We start from the raw sequence: 26,681 nt of genomic DNA, 5'->3' as shown, positions 1-26,681 counted from the left end.
ACCATTGTCCCACTCACTAAAGGTGTAACTATGATCATTTTGTTGCCAGTGGTTATAATGTTATGCCTGGTTGTTGTTTATGTGTGTGCCTCTGTTACAAAATACTACTTAATGAGCATAATGAATTATATGACTGTCAGCATTACAATGACATGAACTTCATAAGCACAGTAGAGAGCACATACCCAAAAGACATATATTTATTCAAAAGATATCATGCAAACGGTGAACTGTACAGTGCATTTCTGTACAATGTCTGGTACAGTTCACTATGACAATCAAGATGTTCCTGCAGTAGCATCTCACATTTTTTCGCACTTAAATTCAAAACTCTTTATTTAGTTTTCCTCCAACGGCACGAGTACACACACAGCAACGAACCCAAGTCACGCTTTCACCAAATCGTGACGCCAAGATTTTACAGAAGCACAGACGACACTGGCAAAGCGAGCAGCAAACTTTTTAGACCGCCGACAAGCTATACACCAAGAATGTTCTAACAAAGCTGAATATAACAAATGATCAGTCTACTAAAGTGAAGTAGAGTTTACCACAGTCAATCTCTGTCAATCTGTTCCACAGTGATCAAATTAGCCTCTTGATAATTAGATAAGGCAGACATTATTGCCAGGAAAGTATATTCAGCAGTTACTCAAAACCAAAAACACAATTTATGCACAATATCCTGGTAAAGGACTGCACAGAACTCCATACCACACACACAACTATTCAAACTTACTATACAAAACTGCACTTAACTGAAGCTACAATTTTAAACAACTGATACTTTGCAGCTATATCATGCTGGGGGTGTTAGCGTCACACCCCCAGGGAATGATGATAACACCGGCTGCAAATTATCAATCAGCAATTTCAAAACATAAGCTTAAAGTCAGTCCCCTAATATAAAGCTGCTTTCCTGTTGTCTTTAGCAGTTGTACACATATTATGAATAACTACTGTGTACAAATTGCACAAATAAAACTGCACAATAGACTCAACACAAGGCCAACTTCTATTTCTACATTTCTAGTTAACTGAGACTTAAGCACAAAATATCCACAGATGATTCTCGAGCACATTCAATATATTGGATACCCCAACTTCCCCTCTCCTCCTGATGGGACATAAGCGTTTTTCCATTGATTATTTCAGCACAGTATCACCTCTTTGTCCTTGGTTTTGCTGCCCACCGGGGAAAGGAACAGTCTTGCATGATCAACCATTGACACTATAATTTATTATTTTGAGTTTTTGCCAGATTGACTGTTAGATCAATTCTTTGTGAGATCAAAACTTGAGAAAAATGGTTTGTGTTTGAGTAGGTAACACAGGAGCAGTCTGGGGAAAGTGTTTTAAGGCTATTTTATAAAGGTGATCTTGTACTTGTCTCGTGTCCGTAGAGAGTACTAGAAAGAAAGACCCAAAGATGATCGGATGGTATCACAGATTTTAAAGGAGGTGTAAGTGTGTTGTTTTTCTTTCTGCAGTCCCTTTCACCTTGAGTTGTCTTTGTTGGTAAGTTGTAACTTCCAGGTATTATAGGGACAACATTTAGCAGTGTGCAATACATACTTAGCATTCTCGTTTATCAGCTACAGCTACTTTAAATATTTGAGTAACACCCACTATAGCTCTATACTATATTGTTTTTATTATTTAGATTTTTGATTGGTCATTTCCCTCTTTATATACAAGGAAGGAATTGCATATTATTTTGGTTTATGAAATGAAACTTGACTTAACCAGGCCTGGGACTGGCCCAAATTAGAGCATAAAATCACTATGAACAAACTAGTTATTTATACTATAGAGGCTTTGCACCATCACGTGTCCCCCATGGCAACGGTACCTACGCCGCCATGACACCGGGCACGTTATATCATTGACTTCAGTAGCTTTGGAGAAACATGGGCAGGTTTTGTTGTGTATTTGGTTGTTCTAGCCGCTCTGAAAGGGATAAAACGATTAGTTTCTTCACTGTTCCTCTGGAAATTACTCATCAGGAGCTCAAACAAGGGAATTATCGCAAAAAAGACGTGGATTATGACTAGGAAAAATAAACCGCAAAGAGATTTCCAATGGTACCATCAAGACACCCTAAGTTTCATCAAGGTATTTGCTATTTAAATTGTTTCATAGCTTATTTAATGAGAGAAGCACATTTACTGAACTAAAATTTCATTAATTTGTACAGGAAAACCCGCACTAGTTTTCGATTCAATCAACCCACATTGGGCTCCTATGATCAACATGGCACACGAGTCAAAGAGCCCTGTGAGCCGAACCTTGGCCAGAATCGGCCATGAAAAGATCCTCGTGAATGTTAGAAAGATCCGCTCGCAAAAAGCGATTAATTCTAGAAGACATAGTTGTGGATAAGCAAAGCAATGAAGAAAACATGGGTCCTGCGATGAGTGACATGTTTATTCGTGCGTTGGAAGATACAGTTTCTACTGCCACTCACACTGCAAATGTTTTCTTTTTAAATTTTTGTTCAGTAAATGTGCTTCTCTCATTAAATAAGCTATAAAACAATTTAAATAGCAAATACCTTGATGAAAGTGACGTGAGTGTGTCTTGATGGTACCATAGGAAATCTCTTCGCGGTTTATGTTCTCTAGCCATAATTCCTGTCTTTTTTTCGATAATTCCCTTGTTTGAGCTCCTGATGAGTAATTTCCAGAGGAACAGTGAAGAAACTAATAATTTTATCCCTTTCAGACCGTCTAGAACAACAAAATACACAACAAAACCCATGTGTCTCCGATGCTACTGACGTCAATGACATAGCGTGCCCAGTGTCATGGCGGCGTAGTTACCGTTGCCATGGGGGACACGTGACGGTGCAAAGCCTCTATTGCAATATCACAATGGCCATATAGTAGTTAGCAATTAAAAGTGGATAAACGGACCTGATTGGAACAGGAAGGGCATCTGAAACACACACCAAAATCATGATGCTAGTCCCTGCATGTTTTGATGTCATGAAAAAACTAAAAGTGAAAAACATATTACTAAGATTATTAATTATATATATTGATTGTTGCTTATAGTGGGGAGTTATTTTGAAGTGTTACCAGTGTCTGTCTGTTTAAATGGACCTGCGTTCATATTTTACCTTAAGCCTCTAAGATTTCTGCCTTAGAAGTTGATGGAGACTTTGTAATCATTTTATAGGCAGAGTTTTATCCAAAGAGGAGGTCGTAATTTCCACATTCATTGCAACATTTCTCCAGCCTCACTTGACTTACAGAGTGGTTTTAGCTCAGTTTTGTGGAGCTCCTTCGGGCAGGTTCAAGCCCCGGTTTTCATATTGAATCAAGTGTAAAGGAAGAAATTCACTTACTCATGCTGTTATAGACCCCAAATCCAGAACTTTCTCAGCTGAAGTTGCGTTTGGTTCACACTGAGGAGAATCGACTCTTGCTTGGCTGCTCACCCTACCGCCCCAGTGCCCCCTCTGCAGTGATTTCCATGACAACGGTTATAGTGTTATAGCTGTGATTCCAACATGGCCGTTGGTTTGAGACGCCTTGTGCAATCAGAAAAAACTCAAAACTTGAACTCAAACAAGAAGAAGTCTACATTTATGAATATATCTTAAGTGAGATGTTTGTGTATGATATTCTAATTGTGAAGAAATGTGTGATATAAGTATATATATATAAATATAGGCCTATAGATGAAATAATTATATGATGTAAATGTCATCATCTCTTCAGTTTTATATATTAGTGACCATTTTGTACAGATGTTTCCTTTTTTAATTCATTGAGAGATGTATGGCATTTTAAAATTATTTATTCACTAGCATAACCATTTTTTATATGTTTATGATGTATAAATAACAGCCTTTGTAATATATAATTTCATTTTTTATTTTGTTTTATTTATAGTATGTTTCATTTAGGGAATACAGCTTCACAATTAACATTTCTGGAGATACTTCAACTGTATTTCATCCTTTTTGTTTGACTCCGAATTTGGTTAATAACATTGTGATTCCTACTGTGAAATGCATAGGCTTCTGGAATAGGGCCTTACTATTCCTATTGAGTTTTTGGCTTTATTTTGTCTTGTTTGCATGTGTACACGAGTGGACGAGGATTGTGTATTCAGAAAGGATTTTAAAGGTTGTTCATTTTACTCATACGGTAACGTCAAGACAATGAAACTACATAGATTAAACCCCTTCTTTTTATAACAGCATAATTTAGTATGTAAATGAGATTTTTACATGAATGTGTGGGTGTACCAAACTCTTCAAAACTATAGTGAAACCACAAATTGACTAAATGTAAATAGGCCAAGCGGATTCTTAGCAACAAATTGTTCAAAAAGAATATGTTTTGTTACTAAACTCAACAATGGTTACAGCGGTATATAATACAAAATAATGCATGTTTAGTATCAAGCAAACGCACGGTGCAGTCGATAAAATTGTTGTCTTCATGTTTTTCCCAAAAGAAGGATTTTACGTTGGAAGTTTTACAAATGGAAGTTGCTAATTTTTGGTATCTGTTAAAGGCATGTTGTCTTACTGTGATGTTGTGATGACAGATGAGAAGGATACTAGCAGAGACGCTCCTATCCATAAAGTGACACCTATTTGTAGAGTAGTGTGAAATAAGAAATAATACAAGAAAATAGATCTATTATAATATGATATATGGATTTAAAAAGCCTACTACTGATACTAATGGAGATACTAATTTATCAGTGTGGATGCCATGATATTCTGTGCGCTGTGTGTTCCCCTGTGAGAAAATGGTAGGCAGGCGATCCTGCCTCCTTTTGTACATAATTGCTGTGATTGTGTGTCCAATAAAGTGCAGCTCTCTTGTACACTGTCTCTTGTCCGACCCTCATTTAATTAGACCACTAAATGCAGTGTTTATTTTGAAATAGGGCATGTCACAACAATGCAACACTTACTCCCTGTGTTGACTTTTTGTAATTAATATGGTAATTATTGTGTCCATTGAAACTTGTCAAAAGGCCCCTATTACAGTATTTTCTGTTATATGGTGTTTCCTCATCAAAACCTACATGGAGTTGTTTTGTTTCATTCACACGTTTAACACACATGCTGCACAAATATAAGATTTTAAACCTCATACACCTTCACCTGGAATTGCCTGTCTCTACTGAACTAAAGATTAAAGGTAGCTGTTAACTTGAAAACTACTGCTTTGTGACATTACAAGGTGGAAAAGAGCACTGGAGATGTTGACAAACTAATAATAAAGGGTTGTGTGAATGAAACAAAACACAACTCAAGGTATGTTTTTGATGACTTGACTTTTGCGAATACTAGAGTTAAGTTTGCATAATTTCGGACCTTTAAATAGAATAATTACTGCATTTCCAAAATGCTGAAAAGGTCTTATGATAAATAACATATCACTTATGCTGCATTATGTAACATGTAACTTTCCTGTGGGGGGAATCAGCCACCTTCTTGTCTCAGTGGAGAAATTCCTCAGTGGCATTAGTTTTTCTGTATGTATTCAATTACAAATGTTTCTGTTTCTCTATATTTCCATGAAGATAAATAAGATATATATAAATATTATATACTGTAGAAAATTCTAAGTAAAGCAATAGCAAACACCAAAAGGTATATATCTTTTAATTAAATTACTGTATATTACTATATTTTTTTAATATAATAATAATAATAATAGTTCAGAATGCCATACAAAACATGTTTTATTATATAATGAAAACTTTATGTGTTTTACATTCATAGCAAAGATATACTGTAACAGTTTAGGCAGTGATATCAAGTGGTATTACAAATATCAAATAATTCCAATTAAAAACTATTTACAAGACAAATTCACACTTAATGTTAATACATGCTGGCATTTGGGTTATATAGTAAATAGTCATATTGTACATAGATAAAACTGTGTGTTTTCTATATATCTGTGATTACAGTTACATTTGTCACAACAGCAGAGGCTTAATTATCCTGGCGCTGTGCTGGCCGCCGTCCATCTCCTCGTCTGAACGGAGAGTTTCTCAAATCTAATGAAAAGAAAATTAAAATTTTAATGTAGACAACAAACTTGCATAAACTGTGTCCATTTACTGCAGTGGGTTTCAAAATGTTAAACTAAACATTCCAATGTTTCTTCTTAAAGGTGCAGTAAGTAACTTTTCTAGTGGAGGGTCTGTCAAACGCTTTTCACCATAGAGATGTTATTGCTTTGTCTGGAATCTTTCACAGTGTGGTATTAAAGCTTTCTACCTTCATGAAGACCAAACCAGACAGGTCTCCATGTTACAGGTCAAATCTGTGGAGAGGAAACTCTGTTCACAGTCAGAATGCCTGTTTTTTGAAGTATTTTTGAGCCCTAAAACCATCTGTATTTGAAATAATGTAGTGCTGTTTTAACATTCCAGGCAAAGCAATGCCATATTTATAGAAACAAGTGGGTGACAGATCCTCAACCAAAAAGTTACATAGTGCCTTTAACAAGACTAAAATGAGCCTGAGGGTAAGATAAAGCAAGGATTAATTTATTTCTCCACTAGGAAAATGTGTTCTCTCTATATTTGAGCCATATCTCGATGGCACTGTTGCTAATTGTCAGAAGCTGTGGGTAACCATAGTGATGCCTGGGGACCCATTTCCAGATTTTAAGATATTCATGGGTTTCAGCTTTCTCTTTCTTGCAACATTTTGAAGATATTTTGCTCATTCAAACGATAAAATATTTTGTTTTAAATTGTTAATCGCTATGCCAATGATCCTATTCTCTCATCATTTTGAAACCAATGAAAAGATTGTGTCACAGTGTCTAGCTGGAGGATTAGCCCACCTTGCATATTTTAGTTTGTAACTCATCATAACAACAAATATTAAAAGTGCAACTTAATAGAACTTCACTGCAGTCTAAACTTACTGTAGGTCTAAACCAAAGCAAAAATGGAGCCAATCCAGGACTGTGGGTGCGTTCACACTTACACAAACACTGCATCAAAATTAGGACTAAACTGAGACTAATGCTGGAATGAAACCTGAACTAAACTAGAACTGGAACAGGACCAAACCAAGTCTACATCAGGACCAAACCATAAGTAGTAAATTGAACTAGATTTGAAAATCATAAAAGACTTGAATAACCCTACACCACACCCATTCACACTTAACACTGCATCAAAATGAAGACTAAACTAGACTAATATTGCATAAAAAAATGGACTGAACCAGCACGAGAACAGGACCAAACTAAGTTTATATCAGGACCAAATCTTAAGTAGTAAATTGACTCAACTAACCCCATACTTCCCCCATGTACGATCAGACCCACCTGTGATGATGTCTTCCAGCGCTCCGTCCTTCCCCTCTCTGACCGGGGGCTTCTGTCTCTTCTTCAGTTCAGCGATCAAATCCATCTGAGGCATCTTTGGCATCATAGGACCTTGGGGCTGTCAATGTAATATTATATTTATTCACAACAACCAGAGGGTAAACTTGAACTCATAATATCTAGCCTACAGGTGTATACAACTTGTACAGGCACCATGAAAGTACGATTTAAGCATGAGTGAAAATAATAATTGGAAATATAAGTAATCCTGATATAATATCTGCTTAGGTTAATTAGAAAGTACTTTGTGCTGGTAATTGTAAATACTTAATTGATCCAAAAGAGCATTCTGTACAATGCACTACTCTTCTACTGTTGATACTTTGCAGTAACATCACGCTGGGGGTGTTCTACATGTATCTCTGTTGGTGGAATGTTCAGCAGTTACCATGGTGACACAATGCACACATTAGCAAACACAGACAAAGTTACAAGATTGTCTGAAAACTCAAGAAAAAATACAACATTAATTTCAATAACACATTTTCAGGAGCCTGTGATCAATACGTTCATGGTCCTGTTTAGATGTCTAGGTGTTTGATTTTCAACAAAAACCTGAGAAGGACTTGTTTAACAGCACAAATCAGCTCATCTGTTGTACTTTTAACTAAATCAGCTTTTTCTGGTCAGATTAAGTCTAACTTGAGTAACAGAGCTTCCGACAGAGTAGTGCTTTCAGTTAGTATCACACCCCCTGAGAATGTTGACGCATCAGCTGCAAAGTGTCACTATAATAATACATTACAATATTTACCTTTTGTCCTGGAGATTTTGCTGGAGACGGAGATGATTCCTTTGCTTCATTCATCTCCTCCATTTTCTTTTTCTGTTCAATGTCTTTCTGCACCGCCTGTGTTTACAAAAGAACAAAGGTAAAATGTGAACAAAGGTGAATTTAAAGACACATTTTACCACACAAATCATATACTTGGATAGAGTCTCACTTTGTAGGCTTTTATGAAGCGTCCAAAAATGGGGAAGAACATGGAAGGCTGTGTAGTTTTGGGGTTTTCTCCAAAATACTCCACTGCTAAGCTGTAGGATTCCTGGAAAGGGACAGAACTAGTAAGTACAAAGTAGGCCTAAGTCTAGCTCAAATATATAATGAATAAGAGATTGATAGAAACATTTAAATTTGGGTAAGCTACACAAAGAGTTTATATGTGATACAGTAGACATTTTTGCACTGTAATCTATAGGAGTCCTTTTGTTTTTAGTTCTGGCCCTGATGAAAAAGGTCCCAGGAAGTCCAAAAGATCCCTACAGTTTAAACATGTCTGTTACATTATATTGTAAGCGAGTTTAAAAAAAAACAAATGGACTTTTGCTTTTGTAACTAACTTATAATGTCTTATTCCTGGATGTCTCAAAATTTACATCAATAAATTACATTACATTGTACCTGTGCTGTTTTACTGTCTTTAATCAATGACTCCAGTATTGTGCAGTTGGTTTTGATAAACTCCTTCAAAACCAGGCTGTCATCCTGCACCAGAAACTCCTTCTTGGTCATCTCCATCCCCCTCTCCAGAGCGCGGATATCAGAAAGTATGCCATCCAAGGACACTGAGAGAGAGGTACCCTTTTAAAAATACATTCTCACAACTTAAACAGTATATTTAGTTATAACTTTTAATACCCAGTGCTGCCTTGTCCACAAAATGCAAGTCAGAGTGGAAGTTCACCAAGTCTGGGTATTTTTCCTGGATGACTTTGGCGATGAAGTGTAGCAGTGTCTGTGAGCGGTCAGTGGACTTGGTTTCCAATAGCTAAAATGTTTTAAAATAATGACATATTATGAAATGCTTTGTATATATTCACAGTGATGAGTTTATAGGTACTTTTTAGAATTTTCAGAGGCCAGAGAGGAGTTTTGTCGTCACGGTAAAGCTAACAATAACTAGTATGCTAACCACACACTTCCTGATAATAGGACAATAAAATGCTTCAGATGCAGAAAGAACATAGCAGTCTTATTTTGACCTAAAGAACTGCTTATTATAACTGTACTTATATCTGTGCTGCATGGGGAAAGACAAATTTAGCTCAAATACATGGACAAAAACAAAAAAAACAGGTACAGGTAATTTAGTTGTTACTTACAAGGTCCAAGCTCTGGAGCCTAAAGCCGTACGCAGAACCTCTTTTACTGCTGTTCATGTAGTTACCAAAAGCCAAAACGATCTAAAAGAAAACATAATTGATTTACTTATACATGTTTTTTTAAAAATCTGAAATATATATATATTTTTCCACTAAACTCACTTCGAGGATTTTTTTCAGCTTCTCAGAGGATTTGATTGACATGGACGCAGAAATGAGCGAGTCTAGTTGCTGCAGAAAAGTACAAAATCAATATTAACGTTTCAAAGTGTTTTTCATGTTAAACTTTTAAGACGGACCGGCTGGAGGCGTTTGACCGAGTCTGGAAAGTTTCCCATAAAAGTGAGAGTGTTGATGCGTTGATTCAGACGAGGAATCTTTCCAAAACGCAAAACAAAGCGGTCCTCGTCTGCTAACTCCTCCATAGGTCGGCCGTCTTTCTCATAATTCTTCAACAGCTTCATCTCAAAGTCTGATGGTATGAAGGGCTCCAGTAGCTCCAAGAGGTCAATAGACAAAGAACTCTGATCATATCTAAAGAAAGAAAGTTTAATACATAAAACTGTGACTATAAATCAATGATCAGAGTAGATAAATATAACTTAAAGGTACATTGTGTAACTTTTCTGGTAGAGGGTCTGTCATCAGATTTTTTTCCATGGAGATTTCATTGCTTTGCTTGAAACGTTCCACAGTACAGCATTAAACTTATCTATCTTGCATTTATTCAATTACAGGTGTTTATATTGCTTAAAAAAACATGTTGCCTCTCCACAGATCTGACATGCAACTTGGCGTGGTGGTGTCACTCTTTTGTTCCCATGGCGATAGATAGGCTTAAAGCAATACTATGGAGCATTGTGGACAAAGCAACAACATCTCTAAGTAAAAGACAGTCCACCAGAAAACTTATATAGTGGACATTTAATGCAGCAGTGTAACTTTTTCTGGTGGGGGTAATGTCACCTGCTTGTCGCCATGGAGATATATAATGTTCCTCAGTATGGCTTTAAACTTATCTATCATGCCTTTATTTAATCCCGGGTGTATGTTGCTAAAATACCTTGAAAAATGTGCTTTCTTACTGTGAGTCTGAGTCACTTTTACCTGGTTACGTCATGTGCTTGTCTCCATGTACAGATAAGTTTAATGCTATACTGTGGAACATTGCAAGCAACATCTCTACAAAAACAAGCAGGTAGCAAACCCTATGCCAAAATAGCTACATTGTACACCTTTAATTACTGAAATAAAGTGGAAAAACAAGCAATTAATATGCTAATTTAACCTATTGTAATTATAATTTTTATGTTATCCATTGTGATTAATTACACAAAGTTACTGATATACGTACGTCTCAATGGCTGTGCATATCTTGTCTGGGGTCATTCCTCCTTTGCGCAGTGTGATGGCCAGATTCTTGGACTTATTTGCATCGATCAGTGAAGTTTTGGCTGGTACTTTCTTGGCTGCCTTTATCGGCTTACTGCCCATATCTTTAGCGGTCCCCTGTGCCTTGGTTTTAAACTGCTCTTCAAACATATCCATGTTCAACTCCTAAAGGACACGAGGTAATGTTAGAAAAGAGAAAAATTAGGTTTGTTTTGTAGCATAAAAAGTTTTCTTGTCTAACTCTCTCTTACCCCAAGGATTTGTTCATCGTCCAGTTCGTTGAACACTGTGCCGGTCACCTGGTTGGGTTTGAGGGCCTGCCAGTTCAACAGGGGCATCCTAAACTTGGTCTGAATAGTTTTCTTGGATTTAACTGTGGAGGAAACAAAAACACAAGATAGATCAAACTAACTACAGGTGTATGTTAAAGGTCTTACATTACGCAAAAGTCTTATGAGCTGTAAGCCATGCTATAATGTTGTTACCTCATCAAAAACATGCTGAGAGTTGTGTTCTGTTTAATTCACACATGTTTATATTTGAGTAATCCTTTGTTATTAGTCTGTCTGCATCTGTAAAGCTCAAACTGCTCTGTTCCACCTTGTGATGTCATGTAGTGGTAGTTTGTGAGTTAACAGCTACTTTTTACCTTTGTTCACTTGAGTTTGGCAATTCCAGGGTTGAAATTATGCAAATTATTCTAGTGAAGGTATATGGAGTTTAAAAACACAGTGGAGCAATGTGTTACCACATGACATCACAATAGAGCGTTTTCTGTTTGAGAGAAAAACTATTCAGGGTTGTGTGTTAAACATGTGTGAATGAAACAAAACACAACTTCAGGTATGTTTGGGATGAAGAAACAACATTATAACACAGAGCAGAAAATTGTGTAGGCTAATATTGGTAATTAGTATTGTAAGTATGATTTGAATGAACAAAAACATCTTTATAGTAGTATCATCTGCACCGCAACCATTACTAAAGTTATGGAAGTTTACTGGTTCCTATAGAAACTGTCATTGCTATTGCTGCTGTTACTTAACATTAAGATTACTGAACACAGAGAAGTAGTGTTTCAAATTTGAGCATCAGCCAGGACAAAACCAGTATTAAAGAAAGGAAAATCAGCTGTCAGCTCTGAACTAAACGTAACCTTACATTTTAAAACTAAGTGAGTTTTAAATACAACTAAATGAGAGTTTGAATGGTAAATTAGGTCCTTTAGAAAAATAACCTTGTCTTTCTGGTACTTTTCACAGTTTGAGATGTCAGTGCTGGCCATGCTGTTCTTGTTCTTACCAGACTCAACCTGTGGCGCTCCCGGTGGCGGAGGTGGTCCCATTCCGGGTGGAGGAGGTGGTGGTCCTGCCCCAGGCGGAGGAGGTGGCGCAGGTGGACCCATTCCAGGAAGAGGAGGAGGGGGTGGGGGTCCTGCTCCTGGGGGTGGAGGAGGAGGAGGAGGAGGAGGGGCTCCAGCACCAGGCGGGGGAGGAGGAGGAGGGGCTCCAGCACCAGGCGGGGGAGGAGGAGGAGGGGGTGGAGGTGCAACACTGGCAGGAGCAGGAACAGAGTCTCCCCCGAATGGAGGTGGTGGGGGTGGAGGAGGAGGTGGTCCTGGCATACCCTCAGGACCTCCAGGAGCGGGTGGAGGTGGAGGTGCAGTCTCATTTTGACTTGGCAAGGCTGGAGTAGGCACCTGGACGTATTCGATCTTTGTGACGGGCACCACCTGGATGTCCACCTCCCCCGATGCCCCCCTGGTCACTGTGATGAGACCCTTATCCTGCAGTTCCTGGATCTTCTGCTCCAACTGAGGGTTGGATTGTGGGGCAGTGGAGCCACGACGTTCTCGATCCTTCTCTCTCTCCAGGTCTAACTCCCGCTCTCTCTCCCTCTGCTGAAGAGTACTGACCTGTGTACATGACTCACGCAGGCTCTCCTGTAGTTACAAGGAGATTACACAGATGAAGTATAATTTGTAGAACGTTTTATTTTCAGTTTCAATTTCAAATGGCAAATACAAAACCCAAATCCTACATCTATAGACAATCTGTTCTTCTCACATCTCTCTTAAATATTATACTTTATTTAGGTTTTTAAGAATATAACACAAAATAAAATGTTGACCCTAAATACATATGTTTTATCAAATTTAATTTTTTCATAATTGAAAGCAAACAATTTAACAAGCAACTCTACTTAAAATATATATCTTCATTTCACAGAAAATATTTAAATCGGAAAAACTGTGATGATTTATTTTTTTTATACATTTTTTATACACACATTTTCATATAAAATAAATATATACATAAGGGATAAAACAGCACTTTGAAATAACGGTTTTCTACTATTTTCAAATAATTTGTATTTAAAGCATTTATGAAATACGGACTACACTTGAAAACTTTGCATGTCTAGACTTAATGGACACTACTTGTACCAATTATATTCAATGTGTCCACTTAGCCTGTTCAAATTAAAGGCCTGTAATGAACTCTATTGTTTAACGGTCTCTTAATTGTGCCTAATCTGAATGAATGTTTGTCAGGACTCACTTTGAGCAGCTCCGTCTCTTTCGTGGCCTGCAGGAGTTTTGTCTCCAGTTCAGAAATCTTTTCAGTCGCCTGCTCCTCCACCTCCTGAAGCCGAGCGTTCAACTGCAAAACAACACACAATAAACTAAAGGTGGGCCATAATGACAAATGAATGGAAAGTCTCAATATTTTTCCTCCAATAACAATAATATGATCATATCTTTTCTATCTATCAAAATGTGTCTGCAAATGTCTTGGTTGAGGTTCAATTCCAGCACTAGAAGTTACTCGATTGTAAAATTAAATTAAACACAAAAATGCATATCTCATATGCACCTTATAAATGACCCTTTATTCTTTTTGGGAAGATTACACTCAAGTTTCTGTAATTCCTTTAAATATTTTTATCAGTTCAACTTGTTTTATGTGGATGCTAAATGCTAAATTATCTATTTACTGTGGATTGAATGATGGGCTAAAAAATGCATATACTTATATATTTAAAGCTGCCCGTGGTGATGATGACCCTTGCCCTGGCACACATGGCCCTCCCACGTAACTGCTTGGCATGCTTTTGTCCCTTCCCAACAGCTGGGGTCTGATACACATAATATGATGAGCTGTTTCTCATCACTTGTTTAGTGCACATACCTGTAGGTTGTGTTCATGCAGCTCATCCACCTGCTCCAGGACCCCCCCTCTGCTCTCTGCATCCTCCAGCAGAGCCCCCACGTCCAGCACATTGTCCAGGTACGCTTGAATCTGCACCTTCAACTTCTCACTCTCCGTCAACTTCAGGCTCTGACACACAGATATAGAAAACATAAAAACTGGAAAGTCAGAAAAATGATTATCACTGAATGTATTTACTAAATTACTATAATAAACAACTGCCATGCATTAAAGGTGCATTATCCAAAGCAGATCAAGTTACAGGTCAAATCTGTGGAGAGGCAACCCACAACCCCACAGTCAGAATGCCTTATTGTATTTATTTACTTATTTTTTGGATTGTGCTGAGGTCCAGATTTATATAGGACCTTTTCTATGTTTAACATGTGTATGTGCCAGCTAATCTGAGGCCAGGACTCTCTTTTAATGCAAATGCTCTTTATAAATAAAGATTAGAAAAGGAATACAACTGCCAGTAATTGCTGCCAGCATCATCTATATTCATTCATTTTCAGACATTTTGAATTATAAATCAAACCAGTCCTTAAATATTGTTAGCCTGATTTGTAACATTTGCATCAATTATAAAACAAAGTAGATTTTTGGCTTTTGAGCACTGGACAAAATTTGAGACTTACCTCCAGATACTTGTCCAGTCCCAGATGTGTAAACTCATACTGCAGATGGACCCGGAAGTTCATGTTTTCCACCGAATGAACCACAATGTTTATGAACTGCATACAGGCCACCTGGACAAAACCAAAAACACACTCTGTACAATGGAGCACTTTTTAAATCAAGTACTCTTCACCAGATTACACTAATTAATTAATCATTTGGTAATTACAAACTTACCATAAAGTCGATGTTGCTGTCATCATTCATAAAGTACTCCATAAGCTTCTCAAAACGTGTCTTTTCTTTGCTCACCTGTCAAAAAACATATAGACATTCTGACGTGCGTTATATTAAATGTCCACATGGGGGCTTATGAAACCTGCCTCGGTGATTGGCCACTAATGAAAAATTATTCTAAACTTACAGCAGCTTTCCATAACTTGTTGCTGTCTATCACTTTAAACAAATGAAATTACTAGAGATAGATATATACTAAGACACAGCTGAGTTTGCATGTGTTAATTTTTCATAGTTTTAAATATATGTAGGCAAGAGTATGAGTAATGTAAAGAAGGGGAAGTCTGGACTACTTGATTATCAATGAGTTAAAACAAGAGAACTGAATGATTCATTTTTAGGAGAGACTCGAGTCAGTCAATAAAAAGTATGAAAAGTGGGTCGAGACATTCAGCTAACTATTGTTTCTTAACATTGTTTCACAATGCTGAAGTCAGCACATGGCCTATTGAACTATTTAGTGCAAAGATTATTAGGACAAAGAGTATTACCCCCTTTACTGTTTGACTCCGCATGTGATCACAAAAGCTGTATTGCAGTTGACCAAGCTCCCAAGATTAACTTTTTAACTAGAATAGCATATCATTTTTATTTGTTCCTTATAGGAAATTGGTTTGCAGCCATTTCACAAGACTTGGTTTGCACAGTTACACACCAGCACGGCATATATACACAGGTTTTGGGGTGATGAAACTCTACCTCCGTTTTCATAGCAATTCAAAACAAAATGTTATATCTTTTGAATGAGCAAACATCCTCAACATATCACATCTATACAGGAAGTTGAAATCATAGACTGCATAAAGAAGTGGACTAATGGAGTGTGATGTTACTTATAGTGTTCAGCTGCAGTAGAGCGGGTTAATAAGACCAAAAAGTTAAGACCAAAATGCGATTCTGACAGCAGCAGTTACAGAGAGAGGGGAGATTTTTATTTGTATTCAATACAAAGTGAATTGCAGCCTTAGTTGATGAAGCCGGAAGTGCCCCCAGACTAACTTCCTATTGGAGCGCAGTGGCTAGGGCTACGTCCATTTAAATACTATATACAGTCTATGGTTGAAACCCATGCATACATTGATATGGCGATAATTCATTCAACCATTCAAGAACTTTATTGCTTGTGGGATGAAAGAAAGCTGTCATCAACTTAAACAAAAAATAAAAATCTGTATTGTTTATTTGTAATACTGTAAAGATGTTGTACCTCTCTTAGGTTGTCAAAAGCCAAGAGGATGATGTCATGTCCTCCTCTGACGAGGCACACTGCAGCTAACAGCTCCAACACTAGAGCCCTGGTTCTGTTTAAGATACAGTGGTTCATTTTTAGAAAGCAAGTACAATGCATATTACGTGCATTTTAACACATTTTTTCAAAAACTACCTCCCTTACCTGGGATTTCTGCTATTCAGACCAAGAGTGATCTCATTTACACAGGATGGATGAGTCATGACCAGGTTAAAACCAGACTGTATGGGTTAAAAATACACACACACAAAATATGAATTATTATTTCAATATCTAATAACTACACCTTAATTTGCCTTAATAAAACAAATTTTGTTTATTGTTTTGTTTATTATGACTAATTAAGTTCTAGCTTTAAAAAAAATGTTACCAGACTTTATTATATGTTATGAAAAGTTGATAACTAAAGATGTACTGATGTATTGTGTGAACAGACATTACCTGATAATTCATGATGGCTCGCAAACACATGATACAAACATGGATGTCGTCTCTCTGGCTCGATGTGTGCGACTTTTTGTAAATCTTATTTCCCAATGTGTGTGTTATTCTGTAAAAAAACATATCCTTATATTGTTAAAACCTTCATAACAACAAATTTCCAAGCATTTCCATTCTTTATGGCTATGTAACTGCTCTCATTACAATACAACTCTCGATGCATAGTTTAAAGTCCTAAAAAGACAGCCTTGCGGATTTGCATAAGTGGGTAATTTTGTGCATCGCTTGTATCAAAATAACAGCTTTCTGTTTCATAGTACGACTTAGCTCCACCGCTATTCTCTCAAACAAAATGTGTGACAGTTCATCTTAAGTGCATCTCTTTAAAAAACAATATGTACCTTTTGTTTGCTATGATATGAAATATTTAATCATCCCTAATCAGAATCATACAGCTTTATTATAAGAAATCAGTACCAAATGTTCATCTTAAGTGCATCTCTTAAAAAAAAAAAAAAAACTTTTGTTTGTTATAACTATGATATTGAACTATTTAATCATCCCTAATCAAAATCATACAACTTTAATATCTGAAATCATTACCACATGTAAACCAATGATCCTGTAATGCCTTTTTTTTTTTTTTTCCAAAGCAGTCTCTTGCATCTAACAAATAAACTGAGCATTAACAACAGATAGAAGAAGCTCATATTGATACTTTGCAGTGACCTCACTCTGGGGGTGTTCTACATGTATGTGTATTGGTGGAATGTTTTGAGGTTACCATGGTGACACAATGCACATATTGACAAATACTGTCAAAAAGTTTTAAGAATGTCTGAAAACTCAAGAGAAGACACAAAATGGATTTAAACAACACATTTACAGGATCAATACGAGCGTTCCTGGTTCTTTAGTTTTGATTTTCAACAAAAATGGTGAGTGTGAGTAACTGAAAATCTGTTGGCTAATGCTAGCTTGCTTGTAACTACAACTTTATGTGTGAGAGACTTGTTTAACAGCACAAATCATCTCACTTGTTAGTTCTATATAAGTCAATTCCTTACAGTCTGATGATGTTAAAATAAAGCTCAGATTAAAGTTTAACCAAGCCGACAAACAGACAGAACAGAGCCTTCAGTTAGCATTACACCAGGGAATGTTGATGACATCTATACATGTCCAACTTCCCTCTATCTCAAATTCAGCTTCATAAGAGGCTTTTTGTGTTTAAGCGAAGTCATTGAGGGACCATATCTCATTCTGTCATGTCTAGTGAACTTCCTCCACCGTGGTTGTTGTGGAGGAAGCTTTTTTAATCATTTCACCATCAAAAATAATTCAATACATGTACGCTTTTAATGCCATTTAAGAGAAAACTGAAATCTGAGAGTGAATAACTGCTGGCTAATGTTACCTCGTGACTGCAATGTTATTTGAGAGGGAACCTGCAACTAAGTCAGGTCTTAATAGTCAGATTGTGTTAAAACAAGGCTCAAACTTGACTAACAGCGTCTAACTTGCGTGACAGCTTCAGACAGAGCAGTGCCTTTAGTTAGCATCACACCCCCAAGGAATGTTGATGACCTCAGTTGCAAAGTGTCAATACTTTGTCTTTATTCCAGGTGTGTTCTTACCTGACAGTCAGAGCTCGTGCAGCCTTGGTGACCCCATGGGAAGGAGAGCTGTTGGAGTTCTTGGTCAGGTCCTCCACTGAGCGCTCAGCTGGTCTACTCCTTTCTGATATGGAGCCGCCATTTTCAACTGTGTCCACATCAAATCTATAAGGTTTGAAAAAGATATTAAGACCAATACAATTTCAAAGCAGTAAAAGTTAATAGTAGAGATGTATATACATAGTATAAATCGCTGGTGAAAATACTTCTTACAAAATTGTTTTGTTTTGTTTCATTCACACATTTAACACACAAACCCTGCATATATTGAGTGTTCTTTTTTCAAACTGAAAACAGTCGGCTCCACCTTGTGATGTCACAGGTATATTTGAAAAACAAAGGTAAAAAGTAGCTATAATCTGCCACTATATGACATCACAATGTGGAACAGAGCATTTTGAGCTTGGGAGATGTCGACAGCCTAATAATAAAGGATTACTCAAACATGAAACAATGAAACAAAACATGGGTTAAAGCTCATAAGAGTCAATATTGCGTAATATAGGGTCTTTAATTAGAAAAAAATATATATGAAAAACTTACGGAGCATCACTTTGAGCGTGGGACAGATACTCGACCAAAACATCCAAACCTTTGTTCTGTTCATTCAGAAACTCTTGAGCCCAACTAATCAGAACAATCAGAAGTTTAGTCATTAATCAAGTATATATTAATGAATCATGCAACCCAATATATTACCCGATATGGTTCGTCCGCAGAGAAATCTCTAGGTTTTTAAGGACTTGTGTGGCTTCTTGGATCCTTTTCTTTACCTAAAAGTATATAAATTATTAAATGTACAAAACAACATAACAAATTAAGATTAGAGTGTAAAACTTGAGTTACACTGACCCTGCGTGGCACTCCTCCTTGGTCCTGGTATAAGCTCTTTATTTTTATTAGGTAAGTGGAAGGTGGACTTTTGACCTGGAAACGTTCCTGTGAAGAAATCATTTATAGTTTAATTTCAACTTTCAGATTCAGTGTGAGTCTTATGGCCTTATACAATACAATCCAAAGATTCAAGGGAACTTTATTGTCAATCATTTTCATATAAAAGAATGAATTACTGACTCAGGTCTCATTGAAATGAGCTGCTTAATTAGTTCATTAGTCTGACTGCGTCCTGGATACAATACAACAACAATAATAAGCAACAATTATGACCAACAGAGACACACAAACTAATTTGAAAAGTACAGCAAAGAAAGTTGCAGACTCAAAACATCAGATTGAAAACATCTGTCAGCTCAGTATTGTCCTAAAGCATTTTGTGAATAAAACAGCTTGTTCCTCCTCAAATTAAAGGGGAACACCTGTCAAAAGCTGGGGGATACGTTCTTATCTGGCAACACACTCTCACAGTATACAGTATGTATAAGTCCAGAGACTATTTGTAAGACAACTGATGACGGTGGTTAGATGATTACTGAAACTTACTGCAAAAGAAAATAAACAAAAAATCCACTTCTGACAAAAAGAAAAAAAACATTATTCCATTTTATTTTGTCTCATGTTAGTGAAGATACACTGCAACTACTACACACGACTACAATTCTATTACTACTAACAATACATGTCTTAAAAAGACTGACTGTCTTAATCTGGTTTAAGTGTTCCTGAAGGACAGAAGCAGAAAAAAACAATAGCACACAGCATCTTGTTATATTTACAAAATGCATTAATTATAGAAGAATAAATTATTATAAGAACAATCAAGTTTCTATGAAGTAGTTTGTGTCAAATATGTAGCAATATGTAGATATGAAAGCAGTTGCACCAAAGTAAAGTCATCTTAGGTCTCTTGTTTTTTCTTTTTTTTCTTTTAGACATTGCACAGCTCTGTTTCTATGCCGACGTCTTTATTTGTTACCCCCAGAAACCACATGAAGCCTTACCACAGCCCCTGATCTATGTACACTGAGCGTCACTCCAGCAAGTTACAAGCAGCAGGGTTTCAGATGACATAACATGTTCAGTAATCTATAGTGTGAAGCTGAGACAAACAAATGATTAAGATGTTAATTTACTATTTGTTATATAAACAGAGCGGGTAATTGGCTGTGTTCTAGTATTTGATAATACCATAATTTCAGATGGAGGGCAGGGGGCCTTATATAACTGTATACGGTAACTCTGGGAGAAATATTCAGACTTGATCTGTAAATATTGAACCTTATCATTTGCTTGGTGTTTTCTCCACAAACAATCATGTTTTTGGGGTTGAGATATGGCACCACTTTCTGTAGCTATTATGAAACAATTATTTTACTTTTTCTCATTTACTTGAACAAGGAATACATTGAGTTGAGTGCCTGTTTTGTTTCGACAGGCTCAGTAATTATAGAGATATTAAACCAGGTCAACAAATTTATTTTTCCACCATAGAACTCTGACCTCTCCTTCAGCTCAGTTTTTGACTACAAGAATCGTGAAATGTTATGCCCCATGAACACGTCCTACATTACCAACTATTGATTAAGCAGTAATAGTATAATTGTCAGTGTTTTCTGAGGTCTATTAGACTATTGATCAGGGCAGTAGACAGGAGGGACAAAGTGGTGTGTTGTCCTGGGCTCCAGGGTCTTAGGAGTCCAGAATTGGAACCTCTGCTTATTAATTAATATTAGAGGGGGGCCCATGTGAGACTTCTTGCCCCGAGCCCCCAAATTTTTGTTGATGGGCTTGCTATCAATACCATAACCTTACAAACTTATGCAGATTTACCTGGTCACAGACGAGCTCCCACTTCTTGTCATTGTCGTATTCACTGAGGAGCTGCAGTTTATCTGGAGGCAGGTTCATGTAGCTCTGCGTTAAAAAAAAAAAAGAAGAAAAAAAAAGGAAAACACAATTATTATTCACTGTCAGTTAGAGCATCCATAAGTGGCCAGTTACGTCTTATGGCAGAACTCAGTCTTAATCAGTAATGGAGTGGGTTGATAATAATCTGATCTAATAATCTGTCAAAATATTGGCAGCAAAAGATTTCCAAAAGTTGTTATCAGTTACCCTACAGTTGAAGTGGGTAGTTTAAGTAGTAGTAGTTGGATTCATAGTGGTAGTAGTAGAAATAATAGTTAAAGTAGTTGTACTACTAGTAGCAGTGACAGTAGTGTTGGTAGTAGTAATTGCACTATAGTAGGTTCTTAACTACTATAAAAGTGTATTTGAGTTAGTGAGTTAGTTAGTAGCAATTAAGCAGTAGTAGTTGTTGTATAGTAGTAGTAATAGTAGTACAACAGTAGTAGCAGTAGTACAGCAGTAGTAGTAGTAGTAGTAGTGCAGTAGTAGTTGTGCAAAAGTAGTAGTTATTGTGATATTAGTAGTAGTTGCACTATAGTAGGTTCTTAACTACTATAAAAGTGTATTTGAGCTAGTTAGTTAGAAGTAGCAGTTTAAGCAGTAGTAGTTGTTGTATAGTAGTAGTAGAGCAGTAGTAGCAGTAGTGCAGTAGTAGTTGTGCAAAAGTAGTAGTTATTGTGATAGCAGTAGTGGTACTTGCCCTATACTAGGTTCTTAACTACTACAAAAGCTTACTTGAATTAATTTATCTGGGGACTTTTCATCATTGCTCATTTTAAAATGCCATCCACCTTTTGTGATTAATAGCACGATCTTTGCAGACTGGACAGAAAGTGTCTGGGGCAGGAGCTCTGTCAGTAGAAACTGTACTACTGTATACCAGGTCAAACCACAAGTTCACTTTCATTGTAAAGTACAAGAGAATACAGGAAGCATAATTGACTTGTGTTTATTTGAATTCATTGTTGTTTCTAGGTAGCATATTAGCTACTGCACCAGTTGTGGCTGTTTGCTGTTAATACTTTGCACATTTGACGTCACTGGGGGGTGTTCTACATGTATCTCTATTGGCGGAAACAACAGTTACCATGGTGATACAATGCACACATAGCAAACACTGCCAAAAAAGTTTTAATATAGTCTAAAAACTCAAGAAAAAATAAAAAATGGATACAACACATTTTCAAGAGCCTGTGACAACTATGAGCGTTCATGGTCCTGTTTAGGTGTTTGATTTTCAATGAAAAAAAAAGGTGAGAGTGACAAACTGAAAAACTGTTAACTTGTGACTTGTGTTCTTCTATGTGAGAGATTTGTTTAACAGCACAAATCAGCTGACCTGTTGTAGTTCCAACCAAGTCAGCTCTTTCTAGTCAGACTGTGTAAAAATAATCATCAGATTAAATCTAACTTGAGTAACAAAGCTTCAGACTGAATAGTTCTTTCAGTTAGCACATCAGGGAATGATGACATCAGCTGTAAAGTATCAATAGTAACCCAACAATATAGCTTTGAGGGCAGAGAAATTGTGGTTTCTTTACACTTCTAGATAAATATTATTATTATTGTTATAGATGAATTAATACTTTTGAGAGAATAATTCAAAATCCACCCACCCATACATTTGGGTTTCAGCTCCTTAGGCTATTTTGAAGATTTTTCATTTCTCTCTGATCATATATTGTTTATATTTGCAACAGTCCTAGTTTTTCATCAAGCTCGATTCTCTGGTAAATAACAACATGGTTGAGTCAACTGTGAGGCACAGCATTTTTTTCACACTGAGTTATTCTGGGCAAATATTCACAAAAAAGCAGTAGTAGTTGTAGTTTGTAGATGTAGTTATTGAAGGAGTAGTCAAAGTAGTAGCACTAGTTGCAGAGGTAGCCACACTGTACTCATAGTGGTAGTAGCAGAAATAGTAGTAGTAGTAGTAATCGTGGTGGTGGTGGTAGTAGTAGTAGTGGTAGTGGTAGAAGCAACAGCACCGGTTATAATGCAATTGTAGTAGTGCATAAGTATAGTCATTGTAATAGCAGTAGTAGTAATAGTAGTTAGTGGTGGTAGTCGTAGTAGCTGCAGTATAGTAAGTTCCTAACTACTATAAAAGCTTAGTTAAAGTAGTAGTAGTCACCACCAGTAGTAGTGCAGTAGTACTTATTTTAGAAGTAGTAGTGATAATCCTAGTGTTACGTGTTAGGAGGTTGGATATTTTGTTTTAAATTTGCAACAGCCCTAGTTTTTCATCATTCTGAAACTGATGAATACAGATAAACAAAGGTGTGGCCTGTTAGCACAACATGGAGAGAAGCGGAAATGGCTGTTAGGTTAGTTTTAAAGCTCTCTCGCCTTGTCCTCGGTGAGGTGAGGGTGGGGTGAGGGTGAGGTAGGGAGGGGTCCTATAGCGGTATATGTGGTGCAACTTTAAGTTTCAAAAAGGAATATAAGCGTTAGTCTGGAACTCGCACTGACACACACGTAATGGCACCAAGTTTAGAAACTGTCAAAATGGAGAAGGAAGTCCACTTCTCAGTTCTTTTAACACAAAAAGCAAAACCTAAAGCCCCACTGTGAAGAAATGCCAACATATTAGATCATTTTAGAAATTATAGATCTGTTGTATTCAAGGAAGTGAGGTCATATTTTGATAAGTAAATGTTTTATTTTAGTTTACTTATCAGTATATTCATTTATGTGGTTTGAAAGGGAATGTAATTTAATCTTCTGGCATAGACAATAGTATTCTGTTATTTAAAATATATTTTTACAGTTTTACTTTTTGTATTGCTTTCACATAGCATTAAAGTGGACATTTGATAAATTTTTCACCCCTGGTTTCATCTTGAACTTTCTTATGGATTTGTTTGGATAAGATGTGTTTAGCTCTTGTTTAGACCCAGTACAAGTGTGAGAACTAAGTAATTTTGAGTTTGATGTAAACAAAGTCTGAGGCAATTTTTTAAATTATAGGATCACATAGGCAAATAAAATATACATTGCAAGCCTAAAATTTTTGCAGCATCTTTCAAAACACTCTGATACCCAAACATTTAAGAATTTTACAGAAACAAAAATTTAAAAAAATCTAGTACAAAAAGATTTTATGTACTGCACTATATTGTTTACAGATCCTTGACACTTTTCTTTATATTGTCTCAAAATTCTTAGACCATTTTATTTCCTAACGTTTCAGTGATGAAAATATGGTGAAACGTTTTTTTTTCCGGTCTCATGGTGTCTGACATAGAAACATGTTGCTCAACTTCCCCTTGGGCCCAGCTGCACTAATCACTGAGCATGAAAAGTAAAAAAAACAAACAAAAAACTAAACTACACTTGTGCTATAACGTGGTTGTAATACCTGAGATGTGTCTCAGGTATTTCTCAGGTATTGCAACCACGTGCCTCTGTAAATCTTTCACTATGATACAACTCTTCTTTGTGACGAGCTGGGTGACTCAGGACACTTAGAAACGTAGGTCTATCTGATTTGAACTTTATAAAATTTTTCCCATTGCAAGTTTCAGTATATAAATTACAAATCTATGTCTTAGGCCACCCATATTAGAATTTTATTATTTAAAAGATCCACTATGTAACTTTTCTGTTGCAGGGTCTGCTACTGTCTTGCCTTTATGGGTTTGTCTGTTTGTATGTTGTACAGTTTGGAAACAGACTTATCTATCTCCATGGAGACGAGCAGGTGACGCCATCTGTAGAATGGTTACCCGCTCACAGTAAGAAGGCATATAGATATCTTTGAGCAATAAAGACAGTTGAACAGAAATAAATATAGATCTGTGAATGTTATACATGCAAAGTGATGAGAAGGTGACAGGCAGGTAGAGGACACGCCACCAGAAAAGTGACTTAGTGCACCTTTAAAGTCAGTTAAAATGCTCAATGGCATACATGTACTAAAATATAGGTGGACTAGTGAGTGAGTGGAGTGTAACTTTACTAGTGGAGTGTCTGCCAACTGCTCATTTATTTTGAGATCATCTTGCCTCTTTTGGAATGTTTCACAGTATGGCATTAAATTTAAGTATCTCCATGGAGACAAGATGCCAAGTTACAGATCAGGTATCGCACTCCCACTCAGAGAAGGAGGGCATGTTTTTCCAAAACATTTTTGAGCAATAAAACACCATTTGAATAAATGTATGATTTAGTTTATTGCCATACTGTGGAAGATTTCAATCAAAGCCATGTCGCAATGGAAACCAGCAGGTGGTAGACAATTTACATAAAGTCACTTAGTCACTGGCACAAGATGTAGGTGGACTAGTGAAAAAGGTGTAGCCTACTTTATTGAAAGTACTGTTTATTTAAAATACTATATGTCACATGTGGTAAAACTACTCTTAAGAATTACAGTTTATTTAATATGATATTCTGATATTAGAGCGCGTTTCACCATATACTCTCTTCTGCCAGCAGGGTTCATAATGTCTTAACTTTTTGTCCATAATCTGTACTCACCAGCACCATATTGAACCTCTCTTGCAACTCCTCTTCGGGGGGCATGGGAGGTGGGGGCTGCTTCTTCTGCAGGGACACTGTGGAGTCTCCCATCCCAGTGCTGGACGCCCCCACAGAGCTCCTGGCCTCTCGCCTCTCTGATGGGTCCTGCTCCACGCTGCCCGCCGCCGCATTCCCCATCACTAATCTCCACAAGTAATCCAGGGGGAAAAAGTGCACTTACACCTCAACAGAGAAATCTAAGTGTACCAAATTAGAGTGACAGTTACTATTTGTCACTCCAAGAGTATCAAAACAAGTTGTCTTCAATGAAAATCTTAGTTACATTTTAGTCCTGAAATTAGCCATGCAAATACAAAATAAAGTTTAGTTTCATGTCTGTAATCCAGAAGTCCACCTTTTTATATCTGAGTTAAAAAAAATCCTTGTTTGAAATATGATTCTGCTGCCTATCTTACTGCATGTTCTCAGGTTGACCAAGAACGCATCTAGTGATTTTAGAGCTCAAAGTTGGTGTGTGAGAGGAAGGCGAGGGGAGTGTGTCACACTGTGTAACAGAGACAGAAACCACAGCCTTTCAAAAGCAGAAGAGCAACTTCCTGTCACAAACAGCACCAGCAGCAACAGCCTGCAGGGTGGAGGACACAGAGGAGGCACTGCTGGCAACCACTTCTATGTCCTATGCATGGGTTTCAGTGTGAAGCAGATCTAGCGCCGTTGCCATAGCAATTCATAATTCTAAACAAAATATAACAAAATAGAGCTAATATATCTTTTGAATTGGCAAAAGTCCTCAAAATATCACTTATATTATATAGTTGTTGTATCTGAACTACTATAGATTGCCCATTAAAAAAATATAAAAATGAATTAGGCTATAGTGATAAACTGTTAAAGGAACTCATTGAAATGACCATACAATAATAATCTGCAGTAACAATAGAATCTTTTATAAGTTATATTTGTATTTTTATAGTTCTGTAAATTCATCTAAAAGTATTTTGCCATTAGTTTTTCAGTC

At 36.8% G+C, this 26,681-nt stretch overlaps 1 protein-coding gene across 2 annotated transcripts; it reads right to left on the bottom strand.

Annotated features, from left to right (window-relative positions):
• Window positions 1-5,697: 5,697 nt before the first annotated feature.
• Window positions 5,698-26,207, bottom strand: fmnl1a (formin-like 1a). 2 transcript variants are annotated; one of them, XM_055152575.1, is made up of 26 exons: window positions 25,986-26,207; window positions 25,661-25,899; window positions 21,101-21,184; window positions 19,226-19,312; window positions 19,073-19,146; window positions 18,917-19,000; window positions 18,335-18,478; window positions 16,698-16,806; window positions 16,401-16,477; window positions 16,215-16,308; window positions 14,948-15,022; window positions 14,731-14,841; window positions 14,072-14,221; window positions 13,442-13,543; window positions 12,183-12,822; window positions 11,132-11,253; window positions 10,843-11,045; window positions 9,788-10,022; window positions 9,651-9,719; window positions 9,489-9,569; window positions 9,025-9,154; window positions 8,788-8,951; window positions 8,330-8,431; window positions 8,140-8,235; window positions 7,326-7,443; window positions 5,698-6,036 (listed from the first exon to the last, which is right to left on the bottom strand). In XM_055152575.1, exons 2-26 carry the CDS (start codon window positions 25,838-25,840, stop codon window positions 5,972-5,974), a joined length of 3,396 nt encoding a protein of 1,131 aa, XP_055008550.1. In that variant the 5' UTR covers window positions 25,841-25,899; window positions 25,986-26,207; the 3' UTR covers window positions 5,698-5,971. The 2 variants fall into 2 exon arrangements, with proteins under 2 accessions (XP_055008550.1, XP_020790094.2); XM_020934435.2 differs by having other exon boundaries at window positions 25,661-26,207.
• Window positions 26,208-26,681: the final 474 nt, after the last annotated feature.

This window comes from Boleophthalmus pectinirostris, unplaced genomic scaffold (assembly GCF_026225935.1).
Source record: "Boleophthalmus pectinirostris isolate CB_2022bp ecotype Guang Dong unplaced genomic scaffold, ASM2622593v1 HiC_scaffold_17, whole genome shotgun sequence".
Classification (NCBI taxonomy): Eukaryota; Metazoa; Chordata; class Actinopteri; order Gobiiformes; family Gobiidae; genus Boleophthalmus; species Boleophthalmus pectinirostris.
The sequence above is the reverse complement of the archived record's forward strand: the minus strand, read 5'-3'. Positions and strand labels throughout refer to the sequence as shown.

Bases quoted from the DNA above. Each gene is read 5' to 3' on its own strand.
- fmnl1a (XM_020934435.2), bottom strand. From the start codon at position 25,840: ATGGGGAATGCGGCGGCGGGCAGCGTGGAGCAGGACCCATCAGAGAGG. The intron at 19,147-19,225 runs GTCAGTGTAACT...ATATACTTTTAG, and splicing joins AAGGAGGAGTGCCACGCAGG to GTAAAGAAAAGGATCCAAGA. The intron at 6,037-7,325 runs GTGGGTCTGATC...TCTTTTCATTAG, and splicing joins GCTGGAAGACATCATCACAG to ATTTGAGAAACTCTCCGTTC.